The sequence below is a fragment of the Carassius carassius genome, chromosome 18, assembly GCF_963082965.1.
Source record: "Carassius carassius chromosome 18, fCarCar2.1, whole genome shotgun sequence".
Classification (NCBI taxonomy): domain Eukaryota; kingdom Metazoa; phylum Chordata; class Actinopteri; order Cypriniformes; family Cyprinidae; genus Carassius; species Carassius carassius.
In genome coordinates, this window is record NC_081772.1 from 33,443,731 (window position 1) to 33,458,083 (window position 14,353).

The 14,353-nt window shown below is 41.3% G+C and overlaps 2 protein-coding genes across 2 annotated transcripts; both read right to left on the minus strand.

The window, feature by feature from the left end:
- Nucleotides 1–937: 937 nt before the first annotated feature.
- LOC132092843 (G-protein coupled receptor family C group 6 member A) lies at nt 938–8,241 on the minus strand. The gene is made up of 6 exons (XM_059499278.1): nt 8,051–8,241; nt 7,015–7,306; nt 5,716–6,471; nt 5,210–5,413; nt 3,893–4,010; nt 938–2,058 (listed from the first exon to the last, which is right to left on the minus strand). Exons 1-6 carry the CDS (start codon nt 8,239–8,241, stop codon nt 938–940), a joined length of 2,682 nt encoding a protein of 893 aa, XP_059355261.1.
- A 4,384-nt stretch (nt 8,242–12,625) lies between these two features.
- On the minus strand, nt 12,626–13,762 carry zgc:112001 (uncharacterized protein LOC550384 homolog). Its single transcript, XM_059498033.1, has one exon. The coding sequence runs from the start codon at nt 13,504–13,506 to the stop codon at nt 12,652–12,654; it is 855 nt and encodes a 284-aa protein (XP_059354016.1). The 5' UTR covers nt 13,507–13,762; the 3' UTR covers nt 12,626–12,651.
- Between the last annotated feature and the right edge of the window lie 591 nt (nt 13,763–14,353).

Sequence of the window (14,353 nt, forward strand, 5' to 3'; positions counted from 1 at the left end):
TCATCTTGCTAATAAGATACCCTGCTGGTTACCTCGTCTTACTCCTGGTGAATTCTGAATGGAATTAACAGTATGTGAGTGTTATAATTAAAAGATATTGTAAAAATGTGAAGTGACTTTAGAGTTTTCTACAGTGGTTACAATTTTCATCAAAACCATAGTTTAAGTGACTTTTAATTTTGTTTCTGTGTTTTCAACAACAACAACAGTAGTACAGGTTAAATTAAGTTCAGAGTGGCTCTGAGCTGGAGTATTTCTAGATGTTTTCTTCTGACTGAAATCCCTCGTGGACCTCTGCCAGTAATGACTGCAATCAGCTGGTAAAGCCCAGGATTCAAACGGGCCAGAATGATCCAGCAGACACTGATAACAACATTAAAGTTCAAAGCTCAAATCAGTTTTTATTGTTTATTACATGTAAAGAAACAGTACAGAAAGAGTATTTGATTGTACTAAAGTGGAACTATTTCAAATATACTTTAGGCACACTTTAAATTTCTTGCATTTAAAGACCGATATTATTCAGATATCATTCAACAATAGATAAATGAAAACACAATTTAGACTTAATATTATGAAATGTGCATTGTAGTACTCCAAATAAAGTTTAATTATAATATGTCAGTAAATATGTTAATAGATTTGAAATATATTTAGTATGAAATAATTGTATTTTAATTATATTAAGGGTTGCTTTACCATGTTTTCAATAACATCTGAACCAGTTTATACATAATTATATTTAGTACACTAATTCATAAATGCAGAGTCCCTGTTTTAAGTGTAAATATATGTTTACAAATGTACACCAAAAATCATCAAAGCACCCTTTTACCACCTTTAAACAATGAGTACAGTATTGGTACATTTACAATGTATGTGAGATGAAAAATCCAGTTTATGAATTCACTGTTTTGGCCAGACAACCCTTTTATTTCTAGTGAGTGGTGTGTCTTTGTCTCAATTTGGCATGGCGGGGCACTGCTAGGTCTGTAAAGTCCACAGGCCTTGTAGTTCTGGAAACATCTCTAGAAACTGTGCTAATCTCTACCACCGATGTTCCTACACCATGGCAGAAGATGCCTGAGTCTGGAGTGATTCGACTCGCCGCATTTAATACAGTGATGTTTGCATTGGCCATGTCATCATTAACACATCTAGCCAACCTGCCTATGACCGAGGCCCTTGAGTTCTCGGACAGCTCCCACAGGACTATGTAGCACTTTGGGACAAAATGACAAAACATTATGCCATAGTTGGAGGCCAGGATGGCTGAAGCTTGAACAATGTGCCGCTGCTCTGTCTGGTTTCTTTCAATATAAATGGGAATAAAGCAAAGCCAGACAAACAGATGAATCAACATACTAAAGATGATGACACCAGTCTCGTTGAAATCATGGGGGACTTTTCTACCCTTGAAAGCAAGAAAGAAACAAATGAAGGCCAATAGAGCTATGTAACCATGCATCACCCCAAAACCTACAATGGAGCCCTCGTCACAGACAACGTATTTTACCATGCCAGTTCCCGGCCACTTTAAATCTGGGAAAGGAGACTTGAAAATCAGCCAGAACAATAGGATGATACCTTGGCCACCAGTTAGCACGACCAAATTGATAAGAGGCTTGTAGAGTTTTCTTAAGTTATGCTGCCTGTGTGGATCAAAAGCCATGAAAGCCAGAAACGTGCGGTAGGCTTTAACCAGGATGCATGAAACACACAGAGTGAAACCAAGACCGTACACGGCCTGCTGTGCCCGACACAGATGTGGGTTTGGCCTGCTGATGAACATGATTACACTGATGAAGCTGACCGCCAAGCCCAGTAACATGAAACAAGACATTGCATTGTCAGCCTTTTTGATCACTACTGTGTTTCTGTGCACAAAGAAAATGATGAGTGATGTCAACACTAGAACTAAGCCTATCGCTGTAGCTGCTAACAGAGCTATGGGATAACTGTCCTTCCAATCCAGATACTTCTCCTCGAATATCCTGCATTCACGGTCTCCCGAATTAGACCACAATCCACGGGGACATTTCAGACATTCAGGTAGATCTGAAAAAGAAAACGTGTACAGTTATCAGATTTGCACTATAAATGCAGAATATGTAATGCTCTCTGTCTTCATGAGGTTTGTTCTTTATTATTGGTACTGATTTTCGAGGCATATCATATCTCTCTGGATGTCTCTGGAATACTTGATTGTGATTGGTCACTGGCGATGTTCAGTTTTCTGATATCTGTGTCTAGTGGCGCTAAATGGATCAGTGTGTCAGTCAGATGATGTGCTCTACTGATTTTATGTATCTTGTAAGTTAATGTTCATCTATACATTTATTTGGAAAGTAGTGGAACAATATATACTCATCGGCTTCATGTTGGGGTTCGTTTTTCTTTTTGACAGTCATTTAGATTTTATTTTGTATTGTCACAGTTATGTAACTTGTTCATGTCATGCGGTTCCCTTGCCTCCCATGTTCATGTGTCTTGTTCTGATTGGTTGTTTGAGTAATGTGATCCTTAGCCATCTTCAAGAATCGGCTTAAAACACATCTCTTCCATCTTTATTTGTCCCTCTAACTTTAACACTCACTATTCTAATTCTGTTCTTTAAAAAAATCTAACCACCTTTCTAATCTTTTTATATTCTATTCTCTTTTCATTAAGTATGTGTGTGTGTGTGTGTGTGTGTGTGTGTGTGTGTGTGTGTGTGTGTGTGTGTGTGTGTAAAGACCTCTAACACTAGCTTGCTCTATTCTTTTTTTATTCTATCTGTTTTCTTTATATTATATTATTTTAAATCCCATGCTAGGTGTACTGTGTTATAGCACTTATATATCATTGCTCTTTTGTTGTTTTTGATTGCTTCCACTGTCCTCATCTGTAAGTCGCTTTGGATAAAAGCGTCTGCTAAATGAATAAATGTAAATGTAAATGTATGTGGTTCTCAGTTCTGTTTTGTGATTGGTTTATTGTCTTGAATGTTCACAGGTGTTCCTTGTTACTCATTAATCTCTGTGTATATGTAGTCCTCTGTTTTTCAATATATATATTTTTTTGTCAATTTGTGGGAAAGAATATTTAAGGCAGTAAGTCATTTTGACCCACACTCCATGCCAGTTGGTGGCGGAAATACACCATTTTGTTGCTTGTCAACCACCAATAAAATTTAAAGAAGAAGAATTTTTCGTCTAGCTTTGTTCTATGTTTGTTAGTTTTGTTTGTTGGTGAAATGATGGGGTCCCTGACGTTCTGAGAGGCGTGTAAAGTGTTTTAGTGAAACCTGCTGTAAGGTAAGTTTGTTTCAAGGTCATGCCAAGTCTGTCTGTCTTGTATTTGTTCATGTTTTGGATTTAAATAAACTGCACATAGGTTCAGCTCCCTCGCCTGCAGTGGATATCAGTTACAGATAGACCCCCCCCCCGCACAAATTGTGTGTCTCCCTTATCTGAGTGCTCTCCTAATGAGCTGATGTTCTGAATCAGGTGTGTTAAATAAGGGGAGGCATGCAGAGTGGGGGGTCCTCAGGACCAGGATTAAGAGCCAGTGCATTATCTTGATTAAACAGGTAGACCTACTGTACATAGACACTCGATCTGTGGAAGTGCAAGAAGCAGTTCATCGGGGGAATCTGCATGTGGCTTAAGAAAGTACCAGATTTAGTGACAGGACGGTCCATGTCTTAAGAAGGCTTATTGATCAACCAGATCCCATTACAATTTCTAAGTATGACCCCTCTCATTATCATGGTACTATATTGGAAAACTGAATAAAACCTGGATGAAAATGGGTCTTTGTGTGCTGTTTCAAGTGTCAATGTGGGTGCTTCCTTTATTTGTAGAAGTGAAACAAACAATAAAAATAACAACAGAATGTGAATTCTAGTTACCCCAGTCATCCGTGTAATTTCCTTCACCACAAGGAACACAGTTGTAGCAGCAGGGGATCTTGGACTGGTTCTTCACAGAGCCAGGAGGACAAGACTCTGAGCACTTGGACCAGGGCAGCTGGAGGACGAAAGAGAGGTGTGCTTTCAATTATTACACAAGACATTAGCCGTGTTTCCACTATCGGGCTTAAATCGGGCGTGCTAGTGCGTGCCAGGGCCAGTCGTGTTTCCACTGTCACTTCCGGGGCTTGATCGTGCCTCGTCGGGGCTTCCTTAGGACCAACGGCCAGGGTTTTTTGGTCCGACTTAAACCTTGGGCCAAAGCGGGCCAGCTGGGGCTAGAGGAGGGGTCATGAACAAAGGCGAGGTTTCTCTGTGTCTGGAGAGCGTCTGTGCCGCATATCCTTTAAGAAAGCTAAAAGCTGTAACACCAGCATTAAAAACTTTCTAAAATAAGTTGAGCTCAAAACTCACTTTCAGTCAGCAGCGAGTGTTTGAAATAACGCGATATGATACGATGTGGATTATAACCACCATAAAAGGCAGAAATATTATAAGCAACACAAAAGACTGCGATGCTGGGCATTAACATTACCATAGTAAGCATGGTAAATGTGACCGCTTGAAGAAATCAGACGTCAACAATCATGTATTTATTTAGTAACATATTATTTGTCATAAGTCTCGTCTCGAGTTTAGCTCCACGTTGCCTGTCATAAAAATATAATAATGGTATTTGTTCAGGAGCTTTTATAAAAATAGAGATATTATCATTCATTCTAAATGTGACGTATAGACTACTGTGATTATAAATAAACAGAAACAGACTCAACTGAATAAGCAGGCTATTTTCATAACCTTCAGCGTAAATAAAATAGAAATTTATTTCTGTGACAAATTTTCAAGCCTGATAAATTAATTATGCTCAATGTATCACTTATAGTAAAACATCAATGTTTTTGAATTGAAACATTTTAAAACGTATGCAAACATAAGGCCACTGTTATCATGATTTATTTCTTATTAGTTTTCTGATAACTTCTGTTTGTTGGTGAAAGGATGGGGTCGCCTGACGTTGTTCCTGAGAGGCGTGTTAAGGGCGTGTTTTAGTGACGCGCAGCGGAGCTTCAGGCCCTGACTGTGGAAACCCTGCGCTATTCTGGCCTCGGTGCTACTGGCCCGAGACTATGAGCCCCGCCCGGCCCGCTTTAAGCCCTGGCTCGCACCGACCCCACAGTGGAGATGCGGCTATTGTGACTCTGGACAATGATTGTCAGCTGATTTCTTGTGGCTAGAATTAAAGACCGCACAACTCACTGTGTGATTTATCCACTGGAATTGGCTGAGGATCTCGATGTCTCCACTTTTCGAGAGGAATTTTCCCACAATTTCAATAAAGCGTTCATCATTATTTTCCCTCCACATGATGAGGTCGTAACCATCCGCAAAGTCACCGTTTTCATCAAAAGAATATCTGTTGCCATCAAGGGTGAAATTCACATTGCGCATACTTTCCACTAGCTGCAAAATATTGTTAACACATTAAACTCACAGTACATGCAGAGATGGAATTCACTGCATTTACAGTGAACCTCTGAGATGATAAATATAGCAGATCATATCATGCAGTCTCTTTTACTGTTCTTTATTAATGTTACATTTGAGGTGACTAATTATTCTCAACAAATCACAAGCCCCTATTTGGGAAACCCTGATATAGACAGATAGTTATTTTCTAAGCATACAAATACATTTAACACATAAAGAGTATACATTAGCATCAGTTAATGTATTTTGAACAAACATGAACAATGAAATCTCACCTGCCAAGGAGGGAAGTTGGTATCCCCAGAGCAGACGGACTCGTTGCACGTCAGCAGCGCCCTGAGCCCATGAGCGAAAGCATACATGGCCACTCTCTCTCTGTAGGCCTCTCTCAGGTCCACCGCCTGCAGCAGGTCATCTACGGCACAGGTGGAGGCCGACAGGGAGCAGTTCAGTCTCAGCTGCTTGTACTCCTCTATGAAGTCATTTCTTGCTCCTGGCGTTGGCCTGAGGTTTTTCAAGTAGTCTTCGAACCCTGGTATAATTCCCATGGAAAAGGAAAAGCCAAAGATTTTGCCCACTTTGTTGATGTCTTTCATCTTTGTTAAGTAGCGGTTCATGGACCAGGCGTCGCTCGCGATCCAGATTCTGCTTGTGTTGGTTTGGATCATCTCCGTGAAGAGTTTCTCCACCAGCTGTGGCTTCAGAATGAGCAGCACAACCTTGGCTTCAGATTTTCGTATACTTTGAGCAACATCTTTGATGTGCTTATCGATATCGATGTGGTCCAAGTAGTGTGGAACCACCTTCTCAAAGTCAGCACATATTTTTCCCTGGGACTCTTGCATGAAGCTTTGGTAGGCCGCTTGACCGTAGTCATCATCTCCATACACCACACCAACCCAGTTCCAGGAGAAATGAGACATGAGATTGACCACAGCCTTAGCTTGGTAGACGTCGCTGGGAATCACACGCATGAAGGACGGATACCGCAGTTTGTCACTCAGGACAGGAGAAGAGGACGAGCAGCTGATCTGTAGACAGATAAACCTCATGCCTCAGTTTCCTGCAGACTGTGACTAGTTAACTGACTAGAGTTACAGAGAGTTTCACTGGTCTTAAAGCGATGGGTCACCCAAAATGGCCAATTCTGTCATCAGAAAGAGATTTATACAGCTCTTGTCACACAATGAGACTGTCAAGCCCCAAATACCACTTGTGTGCTATATTCTATGTTTTCAAAGTCATACACTAGCACTGACTAAAGGACAGAAAATATTTTTACATCTAAAGTTCATCAGTCACGATCTTTTCATTTTTGAATCTAGATGTGGGTCATGTTTTGTTCTTTTCCACACCCAAAGCATCACATGACTTCAGAATGCATGGAATATAGCGTGCAGGTCAGGACCACTGTTTTGACAAGCATGGGCAATGTGAAAAGAGCTGCATGAAGATTCTTCAAAAATAAATAAAGTTTCACAGGTTTGGAGTGACATGAGGGTATGTAAAAAAAAAAAACACATTATTTGGGGGATTATTCATGTAAAGATTAGCTTTAACAGTGGACAAATTACCTGAGGATGCAGGTAGAGGCTGAGGAGCTTGGCGATGGCGATGGATAACTCTGAGTATCTCTCTCCCAGAAGAGCTTTCACTGGTGGACGGAAGTCTGTGTAGTCCACAAGGGCCGGCAGAGATCCGTTAATGGCCAGTAGATGTTCCACACAGTGCAGGGCTTTGGTGGGAGACGCACAAGGATCACAGACTTCATATCCCAGCTTGATCCCCGGAAGCAATGTAGAGTTATTGATTTCTTCAATTGTGTGGATGGCACTCAGTGATTGTAGAAATGTGGTCAGATCAAATCTGGTAAAAAGTGAAAGAGATTTCTTAGTTCCCACCAGAACCACTTTTATAGTAAAGCTCTACAGATGTTGGACAAAATAATGTGAACACCTGTTATTATTACTGTAGGTGTTATGTAATATCATTTGTGTACTCTACACCATCCTGCAGAGTTTTGCTCCAACCCTAATTAAGCTCAACTAAACGAGCTAATCAAGGTCTACAGGGTTCTCTAGAACATTGGTTCCCAAACCTGTCCCCTCTACACTGTCCAGACGATGAGTCAATCTGCTCTACGTGATGGAAACTAATAAAGGCATGATGCTATTAAAGCACCTTAATAATGAAATAGTTCCTACTGCCCATGTGTTCACATTAATTTTTCTAACCGCTCTATTTCCAAATGCATAAACCTAAATAATTTTGGTATGATACTGTTTTAATCTGTTTGCTATTTACTAAAGTTACTAATAGTCATTGTGGTTTTTGTTGAAATGTATTAAGGATCTGTTTGACCTGCATAATAAATATTAATTACAACAATAGCACATGGAACTCGCAACAATAAAAAAAAAAACATAATACAACTTTTTTTTAAATACATTGATAATTAGTGAGTTTTCAATTATATCTGACTATACTATATATATTTGAGCACTCAAATGTCCCTGATTTCTGTTTCAGTTCAGAAGAATCCAAATGATGATTTTTTTCCCCCTACTGTTCCTGCTTTTATAAACATGAGAAAGTCTTGTGCATACTCACCCAGTACAAACGAACGGCTGTGGTTTAGTTCGTTTATGAAGGTCGATTACTCTAGTGTGAATTGAACTCAGAATTGCACAGTTAACGTCTCCGTCCAGATAAGCTCCGCTCAGAGGGGTTTCGCAGTGGACCCACAGCCCCGAGCACAGCATCATCACCCCCAGCACACAGAGCTGACGAACACACCTCATCATGGTGGATGTGTGGAGCCTCCGAGCACCTGGGGTATTTATACTAAAACTGGTTCTGCTTTTTGGTGACGTGAGTCGGAAGGCTGGTTCTGGAGGGGACTGTGTCTGAACGTTACCTCTGATATACTTCTGTAGGATTTCCCATGGGCAGAAGTGGAGAAATTCACCTGCTCAGTCACATTTCTGTCATCCGTGATGGAATGTGGACTCATTCTGCAGGTTACAGTAAAACGGTTGTTTTCGTTTTCATTCAATGTCAATGTCAATGTCACCTTTATTTATATAGCGCTTTAAACAACATACATTGCGTCAAAGCAACTGAACAACATTCATTAGGAAAACAGTGTGTCAATAATGCAAAATGATAGTTAAAGGCAGTTCATCATTGAATTCAGTTATGTCATCTCTGTTCAGTTAAATAGTGTCTGTGCATTTATTTGCAATCAAGTCAACGATATCGCTGTAGATGAAGTGTCCCCAACTAAGCAAGCCAGAGGCGACAGCGACAAGGAACCGAAACTCCATCGGTGACAGAATGGAGAAAAAAACCTTGGGAGAAACCAGGCTCAGTTGGGGGGCCAGTTCTCCTCTGACCAGACGAAACCAGTAGTTCAATTCCAGGCTGCAGCAAAGTCAGATTGTGCAGAAGAATCATCTGTTTCCTGTGGTCTTGTCCCATTCACAATGACAAGAAATGTTGGCAAAATGCAGAAATGTCAGAATCTGAGACTTCACGAACCGGTGCTTTATTGGGTCTAAAGGAGTTATGATAAATCCACATTCATATTGTTCACGTGTGTTAAAGATAGATACATGTTTTGAGAGAGAGGTTAGCAGCAGCGCTAAGAAAAGACATGACCAAAGAAACAAATGGTGACAATAAGATCGGAAAAATGACAAACCAACCAAATGAAGACGTAAAGTAAAAGAAACAGTGAAAATAAAAGGAAAATGAAGGTATCTTTGTGTGAATCTGACATGAATACAAACAGAATGTTATTTTAATACAATATATTGTCTGTTGAAGTGAATATCTGCTAGCACACGAAAACCAGTGGTGATGAAGAAACGATTCATTTTCACCCTGAAACCTGAGCCAGCTCAGATCCACAACTAATAAAATCACATTAAACAGCTTGTAGAACTGTCCTCCTAACTTGTCTCTTCAACAATTTATCAAGATATATCAAAGAAAGAGACTCAGAATTAAAAAAGAGTACCACTGTGGTGGTCTCCTCTTTTCTATCAGACCTCATCTCTGAACACAGAGGCAAGGTTTGCTTTCTGACTTCTGCAGATGATTGTAGTGTCAGCCTGCTTTTTACCATTTCAGAAGAAGAAGAATCCATCAAAATGCATCTCAGGTCGTCTTTCTCCTTCTTCTCGAGTCAGTTTATTCATGACTTAAGTGAGAGATTCATATCATATGCATTCATGTTACTACTGTAGGAAGCCTTAGCACAAGTGATGCTGAACCGAGTTATAATCTACAAACCTTATTAAACATCTGCTCATAACCTGAAACACTTTCCCAGAGAAACCGAATCATTTGATAAAGACATGCATTCATCAGAAACATGACGAGGCTGAAGCTGGTAACATTGTTCTTCTTGAAAACATCAGTATGTCTGAACCTCAGCCCTTGACCCACGATGCTGTGTCTGACGTCTAAAGATTTATTTGACCAGTCTTTGTGGACACGGTTTGTCTGTATTTCCTGACTGATATTCACATGAACTTACAGCAGAGTAATAAAAACAGCAGTCTTTGGACTGGGTCCAGGATTGGGATTTTATTTTCTCCAGGTTCTTTGACAGCAGAACAAAAACAGAATGTAGTAAATCTGGATCGACACGATTCCTCACTCAACAGCTGTGAAATAAAAACAAACAGAGCGGGCTGACTGTGCGTGTGACATTTAATCGTTTTATCGTTTTATCATTGTCTTGAATCAAGTCAGGAATGTGCCACAAGTGTTTATTTTCACTCTTTTGACAGAATCATTTGAAGCAGCTGCTGTGGAACGTAAACCATCTTTGTTCATTCACACCCAGAGATAAACAAAATGTATGTTAAACTTTACAAATATGCCATAATGCAAATGCAGAGGCACAAAATCTGGTATTTTGGATGTTAAGGGGTCAGTATATGCATTATGCGAACTGAATGTGGGCAGTGCATGATATTACTACAGTAGACTACATTATATATGATAATTTAAAATAGTGGACTGTGATTCCTACACTGTTTATTAAAAGAATGACTAACAGCTGAAACAGCATCTGGATGTGTTTACATGAGCACCTGAGTCTGGTCAGAGGAAAGTCCTCTAGTGGTCAGACTGATGACAAACGGACATTAACACGTGTTTATTAATCTGTTTGAATCAAGCTGTTTTAATTTTAATAACACTTAAGTGTACTGTTATAAATCTGGGTACAGAGCAAGAACATGACAAGTTTTGGTTTTTATGGACCCTCTCAGTAATTTAATTTAGTTCATTCTTAACCAAAACATTTTCTATACTGCATCTTAGAATAATACACTACAATGTATAAGCATTTAAAATAACCTTAAATCATATAAAACATGTGGATGGTTGACACCAAAGATGAGAAGACCATTTTTGCAAAAGTTTTGTCATTTACAGCCTGAAAAAATAAAATAAGAAATAAATAGGGTAGATTGTCCCAATGTGGGACTTTTTTTTCATCTCAGATTTCTGTGACATATTGCGATGTGTAGACAAAACATAAAATCCACATCTAATACCATTTCAAAACCCCCAGGATGTGTCCTAAATAAATCAAAAGAGAAAATGCAGATAACATATTCATAAAAATAAATTACCTGTTTAGTTTCTGTACGTTTCCTTTAACCCTAAAATGCAAATAAATAGAGCTATCTGCAGATAAAACGCTTGGGTCAAAGTCATGGGGCCGTGCGGTTAAGGACAGAGCGTTAGACTCTGAGGTGAAGTGATGAGAGAGGAGAGGACCTGATGAGCTGCTTCTCCTTCAGTCCGTGTGAGGACAGTGTGCTGTATCTCTCCACACATCTCTGGCTCATTCCTCCGCTGCTCGGTGGTGAGTGAAACACCGTACTTCACCGGCCGGAGTCCACCGTTATCATCATCCCGTGTTTAAGACAGACAAACAGGGTCACATTCTGACCCACGCATGTACCAGTGATGATCACAGAAAAAGACTCTCAAAAACTACAGAAAACTGACACAAAAAGTTCACCATACGATGGATGATACATAATGACTTTTTGTAATGTGCCCTTTGATCTTATCTGATAGTCTGTTATTGAAACAAACATGCTATTTCACAGAACATCTGTCTGTTCTCAAAAATCAGTCATTTCTCGGTTAACACACACGGACACACACTTACTTAAATTACAACCAACATAATCAGCTGTGCTGTTTCTGAATGCATTACAGGACTTTTACATGGCAGCGTGGACAGTCAAAACAGGGTTTTTTTTAACATTATTTAAGATTTATCATGATTATGATGTCAGTCATCTGATCACATCACCAAATGTTCATTATCCTCCACATGGCTTGTGCTTTAGGGGATGCTGGAAACTATTTTTTTACAATCCAAACCAGATGACATATACCATTATAGATGCCAAAATAATACTAAAATAAACGTGTATTGGAGACTTTAACGTGTCATTTCTTACTGTTATATACTGTATAGTGCTGAAGACATTTTGAATCCTAGAGAAAGGTGCACTAGCCTTAGATATTGTCCCATAAACAAACAAATGCAAAAAAAAAAAAAAAAAATTTGATAATCATATTCTGAAGATATTAATAATGATGTTTTTATTATTTAGGGGTTTGAAAAGACAAACAAACTCCCATGCTTTTCTTTGTTTTGGATGACCGCAGCACAGTTCCTCTTCTTCTCACAGGAACAGGTCAGATCCTGACCAGGACAAACACTGACCGCTTTAATGAGTCCATTCCACTGCTCTCAGATCAGCACTTGAGGTCCATATACAGCCACACAGCTTTCAGAAATACATCTCATTTCAACTCATATAGAAGAGTTTGCATATCTCAGGTAGAAAAGTTTTAAAATCAAGATGATCAATTTGAATTCATATACATGATGCACTTAAAATGAGAGTAAGACAACAAACAGGGAGACAATAATGCTCATGTGAGCTCATCAACACAATGATTTTGTTCGTCCACTGCACACTTCATGCCACACACACACCTACACACACACACACACTCACACACTCTCTCTCTCTCTCTCTCTCACACACACACACTCACACTCTCTCTCTCACACACACACCTACACACCTACACACACTCACACTCTCTCTCTCTCTCTCACACACACACACACACACACACACACTCGCACTAGCGGAGCCGGTCTAGGCCACTTTGAGGTGGCTGCGCTGTCTGGGGGGTTTGGGCAGGGGTTTGAGGGAGGCCGGGATGGGCAGCTGGTCCAGGCTCTTGGGGAACTGCTCGGGCGGCAGCTGCGCCAGGATCCTCTGCATGGCGATGAGGAAGAGCGGCGCGGGGTCTCGCCCGATGAGGTAGTTCAGCTTGTCCTCCCCGAGCACCTGGGACCAGCGCTCGGGCTCCTTGCGCAGGGAGCTCTTCATTTTGAAGCGCATCTCCGGCATGAACATCAGCAGGTTCTCCAAGCAGGACTTCTTGGCCCCCACATTCACCTTGGAGTCCCATAGCTGCTGGAGAATGACGTCGAGCGGCGTCATGTCGTTGTGGTCCACGGCCTGCGGGGACGCGCCGTTGCCTAGCAGCAGGATGACGGCGTCCGCGCGCAGCAGCTCGCAGGCCAAGTGCAGCGGGGTCTTGCCGTCCTCCAGGTGGAAGCATCCTCCGCGGTTCATGTAGGAGCGCAGGCCCGGCTGCCGATGCGCCACCTGCAGAATGTGGCCCAGGATGTCCCGCCGGTCGTAGCGCACGGCCATGGCCAGGTGCGGCGCGGAGGACGGGCAGCAGCAGAAGCGTTCCCCGGGCATGGCCAGCGCCTCGTGCGCATACTGGCTGAGCAGGAACTGCGCGTACGCCCGGTGGTCGTGCACGATCGCGTAGAGCAGCGCCTCGGACGGGCTGTACGTCCTCTGCTTGGCGTCCTCCTCCCAGTAAAACGTCTCCATGGTGCGCATGTCCTCGAGCATCCACACGGGTTTCAGGTCTCGCACCGCCTGATAAAACAGGAACGAGATGAACTTGTGCTGCTTGCGCTCGTCGTCCATCTGTGCGCTGACGGGATTCAGGAGGAGAGCGTCATTCTGTGCGAGATTCGGCGGAGCTCATGTTTGTCCGGTCGCTCAGCAGCGCTGCGTTGTCACTGACCCCCTCTCCGCAGTGAGAGCGCACTGCGCATGCGCGGACTCGCTGGCTGCATGCGCACAGTGCCATTATTTTCGCCTAGTTGCTCCTTTTGTCATCGCTGTGTTTTGTGAGAAGGAATTCAAACCACAAATTTCCACAGAGTAGGTTTTTGATGACTGTGGAAAAAAGGTCCTTTTCAAATTAAATTTATAATGCTATAATAGTTTTTTTTAAGTGGTGATTAAGGCGCATTCCTACACCTAATTCACTTAATCTTTAGACCAAGTCTGCAAAACTACAAGCACATCGCATGCTTTAAACTCACTTTGCTATTGTAAAGCAAACTTTTCACAAGACCATAAGCACAGTTCTCCACATTACACACATCAGAAAATAACAGCTCTCTTGTTTCATTTGAGAAACACTGTCATTTACATCATTTAGAGATTTAGAGCTACAGCCAGTGATCATGTGTGAAAACACTCACACATAATTTCTTCACTTAGAAATCAAAACTCAGTGTTTGTACAAATAAATAATTTTTACCCCTAGCATCTCTGTCACACACATACACACACACACTCTCTCTCTCTCTCTCTCTCTCTCTCTCTCTCTCACACACACACACACACACACACACACACACACACAGTATATAAACACACACACACACACACACACACACACAGAGAGAGTATATAATCACACACACACACAGACACACACACAGTATATAATCACACACACACACACACACACACACACGCA